Here is an 18,172-nt window from a genome sequence, read left to right as displayed (position 1 = left end):
CTTACGTCATCGGTGGAGGACCCGTAAAAAGGTGGGATGTCAAAAACGGGGTACGTTTTCACCCGGCCACACGTGTAGGTGGACGGGGGTACGACCAACAACCTTTGAGGAGGGGTACGAGTAAAACCGGTACGGCGCGAAATCGTTTAGTCTTGATCCATGACGTTTCTGGTATGTGGTCCCCACGACTGAACAAGCCACAACGTATGACGACTCGACGCCCCACTTATACAATGTTGCCGAAACGACATGGACCAAGACTATAAATCTTTTGGCCAAGTGAATTCACGCCTGACGTGAACGACGTGCGTATTGACAATCGGGGGATTAACAAAAAAACACCGACCCAGTCAATCAATTATCGGATCTTTAATCTCCTGCGTGACAATAGAGTGCACCCAGGCAGTCAGTGCACGGTGTGAACATTCAAAGTGAAATTGAACTGGGCCAAGTACATGCCAGTTTCACAATAACTAATGTTTCCTGCGTGAAGTTATTATTTATTTGTTAATTGCAATAAAACATATGAAAATAAAAGTTTCAGTTTTCTTCAACAAGTATCTGTTCCTTGCTCTATGATGCACATCCGGGGTATATTATGTCATGAACAAATTAATGTCAACTTTAATTAATTCTACACTCGAAAAAAAAAGAATGAACAGGTAAAATAAATAATAAACAGTCACAATAAAATTAAAATAAAACGAATTAGATGACGCTCTCCTGTCCTCCTTGTCAAGTTCCCTACGGAAGTTTCAGGAGGAAAACCTACCAAGTACCAAGTTGAAAACCAGTAAGATGACCCCCCCCCCCCACCCTCACCCCCAACCCATGTTGTAAGGCTACAGCCCATGTTCACTTTTAATACGTGGCCAGCCCAGGCCACCGTAGTTTTTTTTTCCCTAGTTGGTGCCCAGAATTCCTGTTGTGGTTATACACAGTGTGTAGTGAACCAATGAATTATCTAAAAGAAAATGGCCGCGCCCATGAGAGCCAATACCTTGTTTTTTTTTGTGGGAACTGTAAGTGTAATCAAATAAATGTCTAGTCTCGCTATCTCACACGGGTGCGCGCACGAAGGGCTGTTTTGCTGTACCACCATGAGGAAGTTCTCATCATAGCTGAGGTAAATAACTACATACAATTGTACGTGTAGCTAGTACTTGGTGGATGCGACAAAATTCAAAAATACAACAATGATTTGTAATTGAAATTGTATAAACAAATCAAAATAATAAACTGAGACTAGAGTGAGGTAAAAAAAACTAAAATCAACCTCTACCCTCGCAGGTACGTAGCCCACCTTGTTGAGCTTTAAATGGCTCTGCTTTTAACATCGGTCTCATCACTGTCGCCATTTACAGTAATGGCGACAGTGATGAGACCGATATTAAAATCGGAGCCATTTAATTTTTAAAGCTCAACAAGGTGGGCTAGCAGGTACCCATCTCTATCTCCCCCCCCCCCCCCCCCCCGGTTGAAAATGAAGAGTTGAGCTGTATTTAAAGCATCTTGCTCAAAAAGCACACAGGTGTGTCATTACCCAAGTAAAGATAGCCTGTTTTGTTGTGGTTTTGAGAAAAGAGAAAAATATTTTTACAAGTACAAGCTGTCCGTCGTAATAGTACACAGCTTTAATTTATAAAAGCCATTTAGACACTTCCGGAACAGACACAAAAAAGTTCACAGATTTACAATAAACTTACAGGGTTTACAGAAGGTAATGGTGAAAGACTTCTCTTGAAATATTATTCCATGAAATGCTTTACTTTTTGAGAAAACATTGAAACAATATAAATTCTCGATATCGAGAATTACGGATTTATTTTAAACACATGTCATGACACGGCAAAACGTGCAGAAACAAGGGTGGGTTTTCCCATTATTTTCTCCCGACTCCGGTGACTGATTGAATCTAAATTTTCACAGGTTTGTTGTTTTATATTATATAAGTTGTGATACACGAAGTGTGGGCGTTGGACAATACTGTTTACCGAAAGTGTCCAATGGCTTTTAAAAGCAGTATTTCTTAACTAATTTATTGTCGTCGTATTACAATTATATGTGTTTGTTTGTGCTACTTTCCAACCAGGTACACTGTGCATGCAGAGCACAAAGCCAACAGGTGAATATAAATCATGGACAATTTCAAAGGTGTTGGCGCTTCATCTGCCGATGCTGATGTCAATCAAGATAAGTCTGGGTATCAGAAGATCTCATCAAGCCCCACAGATGGACCCAAAGATCCAAGCATCAAAGACAACATGGTACCAGTGGCTGGCGGTACGAGTGACATTGATGAAACTAGTTCAAACCTCACAGATCGACCCCTCGATCCCACAAGCACGGAAGACGACTTGGCACCAGTGGCTGGTACCAGTAACATTGACAAAACCAATTCAAGAGTTCAGGAAGATAACCATGATTTAGACTCTGACAACAACAGTGAACCACTTTTAGATACGAACGCAAACTCCAAACCGAAACGTCGCAATCCCTTCAATAAAAAATTCAGTGAAGATGCATCCAATTTCAGAGAGAAAATGGAGCCAGATGCCTCTTGGAGTCAGATGGAGGTATCCGATGCTATTGATGGGCAGCAGAGTGAGCTGAGTACCGGAGCCGACAAGACGCTGAAGAAACCTTTGAATGAGATTCTTAATGATGCAGGGCAGTTCTCTTTTGTGGCACTCTGCAGCGTCAAGTTAACTCTACTCTTTGAAGACGAGTGGAACAAGTGAGTATTGACCCCTTGAAGATGCGGAATAAACTCGCAAAAATGTAGGCGTGCCTGCCCAGAACTGCGCTACCAGTAACCCAGCACAGATTTCCCCAGATTGCTCTTTGGGCAATGATGGCCCCATATCTAAAACGTGAATAAATTTGTTGAACCACTCGCCCTTGGTAGACTAAATTAGATTTAGAGCTCATCACTGAAATTGGTGTAGCTATACACTACAACACTGATCTTGAATCTTTTATTTTATAGAGACTGGAAGACGAAGACAGTCAAGAGCCTTGTCAAACACATGAAGCTTCCTAAGAAAACTGAGGAGACGATGTTGATGTTCATGACCACCCACCAAGATGAGCAAAGTGCCACCATCTTTGCCGATAGCTTAGTCAGTGGCCCTTGCCTTGTCAAACCGCAGTACATTCCTCAGGTTTGAAACATTTGTTTTTGGTTCATCTGTTGTAATACAAAATAATAAGAGAACAATCTTATACAGCGCAAAAACATAACTAGAAGAAATCTTGATGCGCTTTACAAAAACCTTAAAAACTACAAAGAATGAGAAAATGCAAGTTGAAATAGTGTAGGTGGGGTTTGAGGTTGAGTTTGAAATTGTCCGGGGTAGCAGCTATTCTAAGACCCTCACCGTTTTCACAAAGAGCCACATATCTTAGAGGGAGTTGTTTTGTATATTGGCAGCCAGTGAATATCTTTGAGAATTGGAGTGATGTGGTTGCGTTTCTTTTGGAAAAATAGGCCTACCAGGCGAGCAGGAGTGTTTTGTAATTGGTAGCCAGTGAATATCCTTGAGGATTGGAGTGATGTGGTTGCGTTTCTTTTATAGAGTTACCAGGGCAAGCAACAGAGTTTTGGAGGCATTGGAGTTTGTTGATATCTTTGTGCACTTCTCTACGAGAAGAATCTTAAATTGCATTGAATGATTTCTCCTGAGAGCAAAATATGTCAGTTGCTACTCAAAAATCAACATTTGCTACTCAATATTAGCATTCAGTATGCACAAAATCTGTTTAGTGAGATTATTTTCCGATGCGAAATTGAACCCTGAAATGTGATTTGTAATCTCATTACGGCAGGATCTGATTGGTTATGCCTTATCGGGAGGGCAGTACGACGCACGTACTAGAGTCTTGGCCCTCACTGTCGCTCGCTCAGTAGGAGTACAGGAGGATGAAGTGCAAGACTTTGAAGCTACCATCGTGAGCTCCTTCATTCAGGAAGAGGTATTGCTCTCAGAGTAAGTATTAATCCGTGTCCGAAATGGTGACTTCCGCTACAGATACGGCTAGATCGCGTGCGTCTGCCTATTCTTCAAACACTGGCCGACGCGCTGATCTAGCTGGAGCTGTAGTCAAAGTCGCCGTTTCTGACACGGACTAAGTCTCAAGAGCGTTCAATAGATGACATCATTGGTTTATTTTGGGGTGAATAAAAAGCAAAGTTGGCTAGAGTGGGACTTGAACCTGTGACCTCTCGACCAACGTGCCGCTGCTCTTCCAACTTTGCTTTCACGCCCTTATGTTGGCAGTCTCCTTGTGTTGTCAGTCAGAAGCCATTCAACCTTTAACTGTTGTAAAAGCATTATCCAGGGGTCACCTTCAGGGGATGCAACTTTTTGTTTTTAAATATCAAAGTAGTAACCCGCAATGGAAACTAACTGAATTATGGCTGGACAAAGAAATAACTTATTTACAACGGGGCTTGAATCTGGGATTTCTGGATTAGCCTTCCGGTGCTTTACCAACTGAGCCTATCTTTGCTTTCAGAAAGGACAAGCGTATCAATTTAGTTTTTGTATTCCCCTCTCTAGCCGGACCAGTGAAGAAAATAAATGAACCTTAAAATCTTGCACCTTGTTTGTGGATTGGTTTTTCTAGGCTACTTGATGGTCGATTTCTTTTCCTTTTTTTATTCCAATCAGAGAAGAGCAGAAGGAGAATCACAAACGAGCCAAGATGAAGAAAATGAAACGCTTTGCAATGATCGGTGCAGCTGCTGTAGGGGGAGGTGCTCTCATAGGTAAGAAAATACGTGTGTTTGCACCGTAGAGTTGTTTATAAGAACTAGAGGGCGCACTGGTGATGCCTTGTGCACAAACGTGACGGGACTGCAACTCAGCATTGGGCAGGCAGTTGTGGCCCTTGAAAACTGGCTGACATGAGTAGGGGGAGGTGCTCTCATAGGTAAGAAAATACGTGTGTTTGCACCGTAGAGTTGTTTATAAGAACTAGAGGGCGCACTGGTGATGCCTTGTGCACAAACGTGACGGGACTGCAACTCGGCATTGGGCAGGCAGTTGTGGCCCTTGAAAACTGGCCGACATGAGTGTAAACGTAAAAATGTTCACAAGCCTCACAAATAAATGCCATTTTATTCATTTTTGGGGTTTGTACGCTCACTTACATGATAAAAAAAACTTGACTTTTCTTCAATAAGACCAGCAGTTTTCCCTGGAATTCCAAATGTGCTAACGCCATTATTCATCTCTGCACTGATACAGACCATTAATAATATATCCAGTCCAGTTGACATTTCTGAGCAAGGGTCATACACAATACACATCAGTTTTTTTCTTTTTGCTAAGCAGGTTTAATCGGTGGTTTAGCAGCACCATTCAAGCCATGGTTGTGCCACAACAGCGAGGTTCATACACATCTTTGTTCTTCTGTTTGCTAATCAGGTTTGACTGGCGGTTTAGCGGCTCCGTTGATCGCTTCGGCTGGCGTAGCTCTTCTAGGCGGTAGTGTTGGATTCATCGGTACGGCTGCTGGTGTGGCAGTGTTGGCGTCGGTCTTTGGAGCAGCAGGCGCTGGACTAACAGGTATTTAGGGGCCCTTCTCAACCCTCGGCTTGGGCTCTGGCTTGAGCTCCAGCCGTCGATTTCACAAAGAGTTAGGACTCGTCTTATCTCGAGTTAGGACGAGGGACGAGTAACTCGTCCTAACTTAGGATTAATCTTAATGTGTGCATGCTACAGTGCAGGGTTGTGAATCGTCCTAAGTCCTAAGATTAGTCTTAAGTTAGGAAGAGTTTTGTGAAATTGACGGCAGGCTCTATCTGCTGACGTTCGAACCACCGCTTGCAGTAATTACTCAAAACATTATTAGCATACAAACTTGACCAAGAGTGTCCAGTGTCTTTAAAGGCAAAAATTATGCTTGCCAGAATGAGGTTACCAGCCAAACTACCTTTTCATATGTACAATTTGTGTCTGGTATCCTGCTCATTTCTGCTTAGCAGATAATTGTTAAGCAATATTTTATCTGTTTGTACATTTTTATTCTCTCTATACAGGTTACAAGATGAGGAAGAGAGTTGGGGAGATTCAGGAATTTGAATTTGACTCGCTATCGGACGAGAAGGACCTCCATGTCACCATCGCAATCTCTGGCTGGCTGACCAAGGACACACTGAGTAAGACTTCACCCAAGGCCAGACCCCCTTAAAAGCACTGGACACTGAGACCGTATTGAGAACCCCTTTGTTGCTATGAAAGTTGCCATCTTGTAGTGCAAACCGTATGCGCGTCTAAACGGGTACATCAAAGAAGCACGCAGCAGTCCCGGTTTGATTTATATGGCAAAAGTACGCACACACCCACACATGCTCAAAGATGCATTGTTGTAGCGCAGGTTTTTGAATGGTGACGTCATATTCAATATGGTCTATTGGTTATTACTCAAAATAATTGTTAGCATAAAAACTTACTTGGTAACAAGCAATGGAGCTGATGGTATACAACAATTTGACAAACGGCTCCCTCTGATGCAAGAGAGTTTTTGAGAAAGAGGTAACGTCTCACTCAAATATTAAAATACTTTTATTAGGCAGCGGAATGCACACTAATTTGTGCAACAAGGGTGTTTTTTCTTTCATCACTCTCTTGCAACGATGACCAATTGAGTCAATATTTTATGCATATGTTGGGATACACCAAGTGAGAATACTGGTCTTTGACAGTTAACCAAAGGTGTCCAGTGCCTTTAAAGGGAAGGTATACATTTGATAATCACTCTTAAAATTGATGGCAATTAAACTTGCTTGGTTAGTAGCACAGCAGCTTTCGATAAGCTAAAGCATTTTTTAAGAATCTTTCACTTTTAAGTAACGTGGTTATGGAAAAAATGTATATGTTTTTTATCCTCTTACCCAGGGAAGCGTTACTGCCAGTAACGTCTCTCAGATTGTGTATTCCACAAACGGATTATTCGTCCTGCGTAGACATAATCGCTTCAGATTTTTTCAGCAATATAATGGGAGACTTTGAGACGCTAGGTGGCAGCAGACTTACCAGGTAAATTCCCATTGTTTACGTAGTTCTGAGCGTGCGCACATGACCGAGAACAATGGAATTTACCTGGTAAGTCTGCTGCCACCAAGCGTCCCAAAAGTCTCCCATTGAAGCGCTTCTTCTTCGGGCTCACAATTTCATTCAATTTTGCTGCCTCTTTGCTTGAATTAACCTAAACCTTTCCTTTCAAGCATTTTCCATTTTCCATGGCTTAAATCTGTTTGCTTAGCTTAGGCTGTGTCTGAATGGCTGGCTACGCCTTACCACTATGGCAGTTGCTAAGGGTGTTGATACGGCTAATAACCTATGCTTCAACATGTGTTTATGATCTAGCCCCAGCCACAGCCGTATCCAGCGATTCAGACATTGCCTATGTATCCCATGCTCTACAGGGAAAAGACCTTTGACCTCCTAAGAGTCAAAGGGACCTTTCTCTGCCTTCTCCCAACAGTGATGGTGGCGTGCGATATTTGCGACTATATCTTCTCAAAAAGTGACATTTGAATAACCTTAATTTTCATTTCACTCCATTCATCTATATCCGCTTCTCTTTGCCACTCAGCCTACCAGGATGAGGTGTTTGGTGAGTATTATAACATCACTTAAAGGGTTTGGATACTTTTTGTACGATACAAAACACAACCGACCGCAGATCTACTTTTAACTTGTATGGTTTTAAAAGATAACGATGGTAGAAAGCTTCCCTTAAAAATATTACTTGCTGAGGTGCTGTAGTTTTTAAGAAATGAGTCCAAAGAATTTTACGAAAAGAATTTTCATCTTTATCTTTATCTTTAAAATTATCTTTAGCATGTACAATGGATTTAGGTAACTCTCGCGAAAACATTGCTCTGTGATTCTCATTGCTCTGTGACTTAATGACTAATGAAGCTCAAACTTCTACAGGTAAGCTGCCGCTTCCCAGGTTGTATCGTAATTTGGGTGTGATCCCTGGCTACACGGCAGTTAACGGTTGTATGGCTTCTGACTGGCACCCCCGAACAAAGATATTGACAAAATAGGGACACCGCCAATATAGGGCTAGATAGCTCAGTTGGTAGAGCACCGGCACGTTAATCCGGAGGTCGTTGGTTTGAATCCCACTCTAGTCAATTCTTTGTTAAACCCCAAAAATCATTTACAAATTTACCCAGTCAGTTTCCCTTGTGGTTTATATTGGTAAATTATAATACATACATCTTCATTCACAGTGAGTAGGGATTCATGTCATGGCCAAAAACTTGATCTACAAAAGGCATCCAAACCCTTTAACTGTCCTACGCTTTCTCTCTGGTCTACGCTTTCTCTTTGGTATATTTACATGTTCTCTCTTGCATCTTCATATAATTTTTTGGGGTGGAATTAGTAGTAAGTGTTAGAAAAAATAAATTTGACAGCCTAAATCAGGGCCCAGTTTCATGGCTCTGGTTACCGTAAGCACAAAATTGGCGGTTACAAAAGCAGGGAGTTCTGTGCTCATCGGGTCAACAGTATTTCACAGGTTATCGGGGAATTTTAGCTTGTTCACGGGCATACTCTATGTTAAGAGGTTCATACTTTTTGCGAATAGGAAGTGAAGTTGGCGTGAATTTGACGCCACAACTCTGTTTTCGCTGGGATTATTCGTTGCAAATTTGTAATGTCAACATGCGTATCGCCATCACAAACCGCTGTAATATTGATAAAATGTCGGTATATAAAACAGTTTTGTATGTATGTATGTATGTATGTATTGATGTTAGCATTTCTCATCAAAAAATTAAAAATACAAACGTCACCCTCATTCATCGTCTGTTTCCCTGATAGATAACTTCTCTCTGCCCTGGATGACCTTGGCGACCTCCAAGGAGGTTTACTGTCTCCGCTGGGAATCCAAGTTTCTCTTGGAGCTTGGGGAGGCGCTGTCGATGATCATAAACAAGATGATGACGATGGCTGCCAAGGAAGCCCTCAAAATGACCGTCCTCGCAGGTTAGTATTAAAGGCATGGACACTATTGGAAATAACTATTAGCCTAAAAACTTACTTGTTAACGATCAATGGAGAGCTGTTGATAGTATAAACAATTGTGAGAAGTGACTACCTTTGAAGCAACGTAGTTTTCATGAAGAAGTAATTTTCCACTTAAGTATTTGAACTTGATTTCGAGACCTCAGAATTTGATTTTGAAGTCTCGAAATCAAGCTTTTGAAAGCACACATCTTCGTGTGACAAGGGTGTTTTTTCTTCCATTATCATCTCCCAACTTCGACGACCAATTGAGTTCAGATTTTCACAGGTTTGTTATTTTGTTATTAAACTTACACAGGTTTTTTATCAAACTAACACGGTTTGAATATAATGTTGTTAGAAAATTTCGGTGCTGTAGTTTTTAGAAATTAGTTTAAAAAATCATGAAAATTATTATAACCCCATTCATGTATTTCCACTTCACTGCTTATGTTTCACTTAGTTACCTGTTCATGTCAACTAGCCCACCGAGATTGCCCGGTAGCTAAAGGCAGTTTGAATCCTATGTTTTAGCAGCGGGTACTGCAAATGTTACATCTACTAAATTTGTGAAATTTGTTTAATACCACATATCATAAACTATGTCCTTGTCTCCTGTAGGTTTGGTTGTCGCCTTGGCTCTACCGGCCACCGCCTATTCCTCATTGGTTGCTATTGACAACCCGTGGAGCGTTGTGACCAATCGGGCTGCCCAAGCCGGGAAACAGTTAGCCGAAGTGCTGCTCTCAAGGCATCAGGTCAGAATTAGGGGACAAACGGAGGCAATGACTTCAGTTGCCCCTTGGTCTTGGCCTTGGTGCCCCTCCTTCAAATGTTTCCCGTTGACTTTAAGAATTTTTACTGGGAGTGCCCTTGATTTTTTTCAATATTTGTATGCAAATGCATCTTTGGAATTTTGTTAAAACACCTTTTTCCGTTCATCATTTTTGTATATGAAACTGGATTTGTTTTCGCGATTCGAAATGGATCTTTCAAGTTTTTCATGAACTTTTTTTTTCCAGGGTAAACGACCTGTGACCCTGGTAGGGTTCAGCATGGGAGCCCGTGTCATCTTCTTCTGTCTTAAAGAACTAGCAAACAGGAAAGGTAATGGAATGAAAGGCATTGTGGACACCTTTGGTTATTGTCAAAAATACCAGTCTTCTCACTTGGTGTACCCCAACATATGCATAAAATAACAATCACGTGAAAATGTGGACATGCGTCCAAACAAATTTTGAACAGGGATTTTTGTCCTTTTTTTTCAGGTTGTGAGGGGATTGTGCAGGACGCTGTGTTGCTTGGTGCCCCTGTACCTTCCACACTGAAATACTGGAAGCCGTTTGCTCGAGTGGTGGCTGGCCGAATCATCAATGGCTACTGTAGGTAAGGTCTTAAAGCCATTATACACTTTCGGTACAGAAAAGAAGAAAAAAAGTAACAAATCTGTGAAAAGTTTGACTCAATTGGTTGTCGTAGTTGCGAGAGATGATGGAAGAAAAAACACCCTTTTTGCACAGGTTGTGTGCTCTCAGATGCCTTGAATTCGAGACCTCAGCTGGGGTCTCTTTTTCAATTCAAATATTCAAGTGAGAAATTACGCCTTTCTCAAAAACTATGTTACTTCAGAGGGAGCAGTTTCTCACAAGGTTTTATACTATCGCAGCTCTCCATTGCTCGTATCAAGTAAGTATTTATGCTAACATTTATTTTGACAATTACCAATATAGTGTTCAGTGCCTTTAAACAAGCTTTACAGATTTGTTTTCTTACAAAACAGTTGCTTGCAGTGTAAGCACTTCATGTTATCCACAATATACATAAACTGACAAACGTGTAGACGTTTGCTGTCATTGTTGTCATGTTTTAAAGGCAGTGGACACTTTTGGTAATTGTCAAAGACTAGCTTGGTGTATCTCAACATATGCATAAAATAACAAACCTGTGAAAATTTGAGCTCAATCGGTCATCGAACTTGCGAAATAATAATGAAAGAAAAAACACCCATGTCACACGAAGTTGTGTGCGTTTAGATGGGTGATTTCGAGACCTCAAGTTCTAAATCTGAGGTCTTGAAATCAAATTCATGGAAAATTACTTCTTTCTCGAAAACTATGGCACTTCAGAGGGAGCCGTTTCTTACAATGTTTTATACCATCAACCTCTCCCCATTACTCGTCACCAAGAAAGGTTTTATTCTAAAAATTATTTTGAGTAATTACCAATAGTGTCTACTGCCTTTCAATGTAGAGGTGATTGGTTGCTACAGTTTGTGTATCGAGCAGCGTCAGTACAAATGATTGACATTGCTGGATTGGAACCGGTTCAGTGGAAAGACAGACGTATGGTCAATGTGGACCTGACGGAAATCGTAAGTCCTGAAGTAAATAACAATAATAACAAAAAACAGAATCTTGTGAAGCCATGCAAATCTACATAGATCGTTGGTTCAAATCCTGCTCCAGTCATTTTTTTCTTTGTTCAAACTCAAATTATTTAAGGAAGGTACTACACTGTGTAAGCCTACTTGGTTTCTGAAATGTATTGATGATGTGACCTGTGACATCACATGTTTACAAAAGAGCCACAGAGCCTGGACTTCCTGCAGGCTCGATTTGTACACAGCCTAATGGAAGAAAACATAAAATCTTATATTTTATGGAGATTGCACTGTCTCATCCGTATCAACTTTTGATACGATGAAAGGGGGGCACATCTCAAAACTTGTCCAGCTTTTACTTTCATAACACTGGGATTTATGTGGAAATTATGGCACAGAATGTCAACTTTCCCATATGACCAGTGTAGTATCTTGCCTGCCAGAATACTCAAAAGAATGTACAAGGTCACATTTATTGTAAACAAAGTTCACATGGTTTATTGAATAATTGAATACCTAACAAAACAAAACTTGTCTCACCACGAAGGAACAGAACAGTTTGTTTTTGCTGGCAGTGTAAGCACTTTATGTAACCCACCCTATACATAAGCTGAAGCGATAAACTACAAGCGGGAAATTAGTTTTATTTATTCCTCATCAAATATGACATTTCAGACAGAAATATTCCAAGGGATGTTTTCTACTGTCATCATTATTAGACCGTGTAAGTTTTATGTAAATCTGTGATCTTAGACAAGCTTTTTTCTTACCAATTCTGTAATGTTCCTTCAAATGAAATTCTGCTTTTTTTACAGGTCAATGGACATTTCGACTATGCAGAGAAGATGGATGATATTCTCAAGATTATTGGTCTTAGAACGAGGGCTTCGCGAGTCTCATCAAAGCTGGCAAAGTTGACCCGTGGGGCCAAAGGTCAACTTGAAAGTGACCTTAGCAGTGATGACAGCGAAGATGACGATGACATCCCTATTATAGACGCAGCTGACCTAATTCTTCCAGCATCCTCCAATCCATCCACCACAAAACAAAGCATTTCTCAGAGTGCCTCAGAACCGAATTGCACCGGTCGAAACCAGTCAGAACTGGATCAGGCAAGTTCTTGCTTGGATGATATGAGCTTGAATGATTCACCTGTTTCTGTACACCAAGTAAAGTCACCTTCAATTGACCAATCGGGTGCAGATATAAAACTCCCCGATGTGGCGATTGGTCAAGAGGACAGTGCTGGAAAAGACTATTCCATTACCAGTGAAGGGATGTCATCAAATGTAGAAGTTGGAGAGGAACTGGTGGGCTGATTTGTTTTCTTACTAAAGACAATGAGGCCTTGAGATCAAATCTAAATTAAAGATATACGCAAAGGGCTATTCCATTAACAGCGAAGGGGTGTCATAGGATACCTTGAGTGGAATGTTCTTGAATACTGATGTCAGAGAAGCCTTGAGATCAAGCCTAAGTTAAAGATAAATGTCAAAAAGTTGCCTTATCGGTAAAAATCCATAAAATATCTCACAGCAAATCAAGAAACTCTTATAACTAAGTTCTGTATATTCTTTTAATTCCAAATTTTATTTTGAGTTTATAGTTGTACAGGCATTTTCTTTGATCGTGACACAAAGTGTTTTGTACAGTTTAACTTTAGACACAATCAACAAATTTACAATTATTTTTTTTTTGCCAAAGATATATTCTGTCAGTGAAGAATTGTCTTATTAAAACTAAAAGCAGTTATTTCATCTGCCGTCGATTTCACAAAAGTCTTCCTAACTTAAGACTAATCTTAGGACTTAAGACGAGTCCCAACCATGCACTGTAGCATGCAGACCTTAAGATTAATCCCAATGTTAGGAAGAGTTACTCGTCCTAACTCGAGATAAGACGAGTCCTAACTCTTTGTGAAATTGACGGCTGATTGCACAAATCCTAGTTGAATGTAATCAATTGATGTAAATTTTCACGGGCATAAAGAACACTATTTGTGTTAATACCCATAAACCGATGTTTGTTAAAGGCATTGGACACAAAACAAGCAGCGAAAGAATTGGTTTTTGTTAAGGACCAGTTTTCGTACTTAGTGTAGCCCAACATATGCATAAACAACAAATCTGTGAACATTTGGACTCATTTCGTTATGGAAGTTCAAGAGAATAATGAAAGAAAAAAACACTCCTGTACAAATTTCTTTGTTGGTGAAGTCACAGTTGCATGTCTGTTTTCCAATAGTAGTCAACACTTGTATAGTTGTAAGAAATATTTTGTTATATCAGTTTAACTGTTTAATTAGCTAGTGTATACAGCAAATCATGCATGTCATGTGTACAAAATTAAATAAAAATAAACCCAGTAAAATTGTACTTATTTTGTAATGTTTTATGCATTCATTTTTATCAATTTGACAAAACAGTTCATCTTGATTTAATATCAGTACTACAAACAAAATTTTCAGCTGAAATGTGATTGTTATTAATTCACCTTAAATACTACAGAATATAATATCAAATTAATTTTACATTTCTATCATTTTGTAATAGCTACAGAGGTACAAATAAAGTTATATAAAACTCATATCGAGAATAGACCCTGATTATCTTTTATGACTGAAGCTCAAACAGCGCCCTCAATGATATCAAAGGAAGACCCACCATTGGCTGAAAGTTGTGAGCACGTCCACGTTTCCATAGACTTTGTTCCCAAGTTCCCAAATTCGTCCAAAACAAAAGGAATCCATTAAAAAGAGTACTAGCTAGGGCTTAGACTTTTGAAGTCTGTCTCGAAATCGACGGTCGGGCTGCCTCCGGTGCGGGACTCTCCCCGCCCTCCTCCGGACCATCGGCAGTCGATTGGTGCGCTCTGAGAAGATTCATGGCGGTCTCGTAGACGTTTTCACCGTGTAAATATCGCCGAGGCACGTCTTGCTCCCCGCATGACGCCCCCACCGAAGACCGCTCGCTCCCGCCCCCACGGTCACACGGTGCCGCCGCGGTGAAGGGAGTACCCGTTGCTCGTCGTGCTGATTTCTCCCGTAGTCTCACGATGAAAACAAAGATGGCGATCGCAGTGGCGACGTTGAGTAGAGAGAGGATGGCGATGACAATGATGCCCCCTGTTGAGGACACTGTAAGCCAAAAAGGTCAAAGGTCGTTTGTTTGTTTGTTTGTAAGTTTGTTTTGATGATCCCGTCAGAGAGCAAAGCCCCCCCCCCCCACAAGGAGATAATCAACGCTAATAACAGCCAATCTCTCTCATAAGAGTGATACAATTGCTTTGTCTATTTGTTATGATGAATTGCACAAATCAAGAAGTTGTGATTCAGCAAACTAGACCACAATACTTGTTGTATTGCTTTGTGAAATCTAACAAACATTGTTTCCTCTTTTAGCATTCTGATATTAGTGGACACATAAAGTTCTTCCTTACCAGTGTGTGGTATTCCAAGAAGATCATCAACGGAATCGCAAACCACCAGCATCAACTCGCCGCAGGAACCGGCCTCGCCGGGCGGCCACTCCCCGCTCGCACAGTCAGTAATTGCCCGTTCGCTTCCGTAGCATTTCGGTCTGATCATCATTAATGTTGACTGGCTCTTGTCTGAAAATTGACACAATAGTTTCATTGTTGATTTTAAATAGACATAAATGACTTTCATCAAAACACCACGATGATTTATTTTCTCTGTTTTATAGCTTTGGGCAAAGACGAGGAGTGGTTTATTGGGTCGAAAGTCTTGTATCCTGCGTATCTCTGAAACGGGATAGGGCATAATACGAATAGCTTTGGGCCAGTGGAGAGGGAAGTCTGTCACTCTCTCGGAGATTCTGTGTCCAAGATGATCTGGAGGAGGAGGATTCAAAATATTATGGGTGGACAGAATCTCCGGGACAGAATCTTCTACACTACTGGGGTCAAAGCCCTGACTTAAAGCCAGTGGACACTATTGGTAATAATTGTCAAAGACCAGTCTTCTAATACTTGCTGTATCTCAACATAATGCATAAAATAACAAACCTGTGAAAGATTGAGCTCGATTGGTCCGATGGAGTTGCGAGATAACTATGAAAGAAAAAATCACCCTTGTCACACGAAGTTGTGTGCTTTCAGATGCTTGATTTCGAGACCTCAAATTCTAAACTTGAGGTCTCGAAATCAAATCCGAGGAAAATTACTTCTTTCTTGAAAACTCCACTTGAGGGAGCAGTTTCTCACAATGTTTTGTACTATCAACCTCTCCCAATTACTCGTTACAAAGTAAGGTTTTATGCTAATAATTATTTTGAGTAATTACCAATAGTGTCCACTGCCTTTAAAGTGGCCAAATTCTTATGTGTAGACAAGTAGACTTAAAGTGGCCAAATTCTTACTTGTGTAGATGCGCTGAGCTGATGCAGCCTCAGAATATCCAAGCTGACGACAGCATACGTCTGCTTCCTCCAACCCTATCCCCTTCCCGCACACATCGTGCCACGCCCCTTCCCATGCAATCTGTATAATTCCACGGGAGGGGTCTTTTGCCACGCCTCTCAGTCGAACTGACCAATCAGAAACTGTGTGAGAAAAATCAACTTAGAAAATGGGTGAAATAATTATATACAGTCACTCAGAATTACCAAGGGACTCTTCAACTGGTTTCTTTTGGATGAAATCGTGTCAGTCAGCTACAATTCCCTCACAAGCTATTTTTTGTTATGAATAATATTAAAAAGTCTGACTTGGCAACGATAGTTTACAGTGCTGAGTGCTTCAAATATCGTCCAAGTATAGCCTTTAAAGACACTGGACACTACTGGTAATAATTTGTCAAAGACCAGTCTTCTCACTTTGTGAACTATGTCACTTCATTTCAGAGGGAGCCGTTTCTCAAAATGTTTTTTACCATCAACCTCTCCCCATTACTCGTCACCAAGTAAGGTTTTATGCGAATAATTATTTTGAGTAATAATGAATTATTACCAATAGTGTCCACTGCCTTTAAAAGATGCGCGATGGTTTCAACAGGTCATTCCTACCAAAGTGCTACTTTTGTTTGGAGTTTAGCCGTGTGTCTTTTAATGGTGGGTGTGGTTACGGCTGTGACTGTTTCTAAGGACGTTGCTACGGGAATCATATGCTTCAACATGTTCTCGTGACAATCCAGCTACAGCTAGCCTCATCTACTTATCTGGACTCGATTATATTGTCTTTATTTCGCCTGAATACGGATTACAACTTATTTTCCTACGGGTTTTATAGTATAATTTTTACCTGATGACAGTTCCTGTGCTGATGATGTGCAAGATGTGAAACAATTGAAGAGAAGAACGCAGCTTAAAATAAAAGAAGGTACAATCCTGTTCATTGTTACTGGAGATACTGGACTTTATTCATCGGGAAAGTTTGTTGAGGAAATTTTCTTCAAAAATCCTTGCGTGATGCAGAGATCGCAATGGGCACTGCCGTCTGTCGCGCTGAAACTCCCGAGGCAAATCTGCGCGGCACTCCCGTCGGCTTCTATTAAGTCGTATCTCTTGAACGCTCTTCCCTCTCTCTTTACTCTGATTGGAGTTCTTTTAAAAATCGTTTAGTTCATCGCCAGGTCCTCCTGCTTAAAGGAGAAATCGACAGTGTACTGATTTTCCACATTCATATTTGGCTTTAACAAAGTGGACTCACGGGAAACATGGACTTCGGTGGTTGTTTGTAGTGTAGTGTACCCCCATTCCACTGTGAATTGTTTTTCAGAGTCAGGAATGTTTTCATTTGGATTTCTGTGTGGACTTGTGAACTACAACTATGAACTTGTGAAACAGCTCCCTCCATTGTGTACAAAATGGTGTCCGTGTTATTTCAAGTTTTGTGGTGGCTGAACTAAACTGTTATTGTGCGCTCGTGCATGCAAGGAATAATTTATGAATTAAGCGTATTTAACTTGGAGTAGCCGATGTCCGTGGTTATGATTAATATACAGTCCCCTGATGGTCCACCGTGGAGGGGTGGGGGATGAGGCCTGGCGCATCAAAGCATCAACAAGAAAGGCGGGAAACCAATTGTCATAATTGTCATCGATCAGATCATCAGAGACAGCTCAATACTACCATGAACTTATTCAATAAGCTGGACCGTTTTTTGTTGTTCTGCTGTATTTGGTTTTCTTTTTACGGTCCGTTGATTACAAAAGGATATCATTTCAGCGCAACTGACAGTGAAATTGACCATTCATATGGAATGCCCAAGGACATTGTTTTTGTTTTCACATTCTACAGTATTGATATGGTTACAGCAGCCGATTTCACGAAACGCTAGGATTGATCCTAACTCGAGTTAGGACGTCGAGTAACCCGTCCTACTAACCTAGGATGGGTTCTATGCGTCCTATGCTTTTGGATACGGAATTTAAATCGACCTAAGTACTAAGATTAATCCTAAGTTGGGAAGAGTTTGGTGAAATCGACGGCTGGACTAGTAACCTGAACTTCACCTGACGTCAGACTTTGAGGCTCGAAACGCCAGAAATAGCCTATGTAGGTCCGTCCCGTCCATCCTCCCCTTTTACCTACATTCATTTCACTGAAATGAAATGAATGGCCTTCATTTCACGCACAAATGTTCCCTGTAGTAGTGGAGGATTAGTTTTGAAAGGGAAAGAAAGCCCGAATTCCATATTATCGCCGTTTATATACGTGACCTCCCCCTTATTCTTGAGGTATCAGTAATGCTCAACAATAGTCTCGTACTCAAGGAACTGGTAGAATAATCGCGTACCGCA

General features: G+C 40.9%; 1 protein-coding gene across 2 annotated transcripts; it reads left to right on the top strand.

Annotated features, from left to right (window-relative positions):
• The first annotated feature begins 1,033 nt into the window (after positions 1–1,033).
• LOC117302427 (transmembrane and coiled-coil domain-containing protein 4-like) lies at positions 1,034–13,245 on the top strand. Of its 2 annotated transcripts, XM_033786369.1 has the most exons (14): positions 1,034–1,126; positions 2,093–2,737; positions 2,990–3,164; positions 3,829–3,989; positions 4,674–4,771; positions 5,433–5,573; positions 6,047–6,166; positions 7,606–7,626; positions 8,850–9,014; positions 9,654–9,790; positions 10,055–10,139; positions 10,301–10,418; positions 11,283–11,403; positions 12,228–13,245. In XM_033786369.1, exons 2-14 carry the CDS (start codon positions 2,139–2,141, stop codon positions 12,729–12,731), a joined length of 2,445 nt encoding a protein of 814 aa, XP_033642260.1. In that variant the 5' UTR covers positions 1,034–1,126; positions 2,093–2,138; the 3' UTR covers positions 12,732–13,245. The 2 variants fall into 2 exon arrangements, with proteins under 2 accessions (XP_033642260.1, XP_033642261.1); XM_033786370.1 differs by lacking the exon at positions 7,606–7,626.
• Positions 13,246–18,172: the final 4,927 nt, after the last annotated feature.

The sequence above is a fragment of the Asterias rubens genome, chromosome 18 (genome assembly GCF_902459465.1).
Source record: "Asterias rubens chromosome 18, eAstRub1.3, whole genome shotgun sequence".
In the NCBI taxonomy this organism is placed as follows: domain Eukaryota; kingdom Metazoa; phylum Echinodermata; class Asteroidea; order Forcipulatida; family Asteriidae; genus Asterias; species Asterias rubens.
The sequence above is the reverse complement of the archived record's forward strand: the minus strand, read 5'-3'. Positions and strand labels throughout refer to the sequence as shown.

Coding starts and splice junctions, on each gene's coding strand:
- LOC117302427 (XM_033786369.1), top strand. CDS start 2,139: ATGGACAATTTCAAAGGTGTTGGCGCTTCATCTGCCGATGCTGATGTC. Junction 9,791..10,054: donor TGCTGCTCTCAAGGCATCAG/GTCAGAATTAGG, acceptor TTTTTTTTCCAG/GGTAAACGACCTGTGACCCT. Junction 11,404..12,227: donor ATGTGGACCTGACGGAAATC/GTAAGTCCTGAA, acceptor CTTTTTTTACAG/GTCAATGGACATTTCGACTA.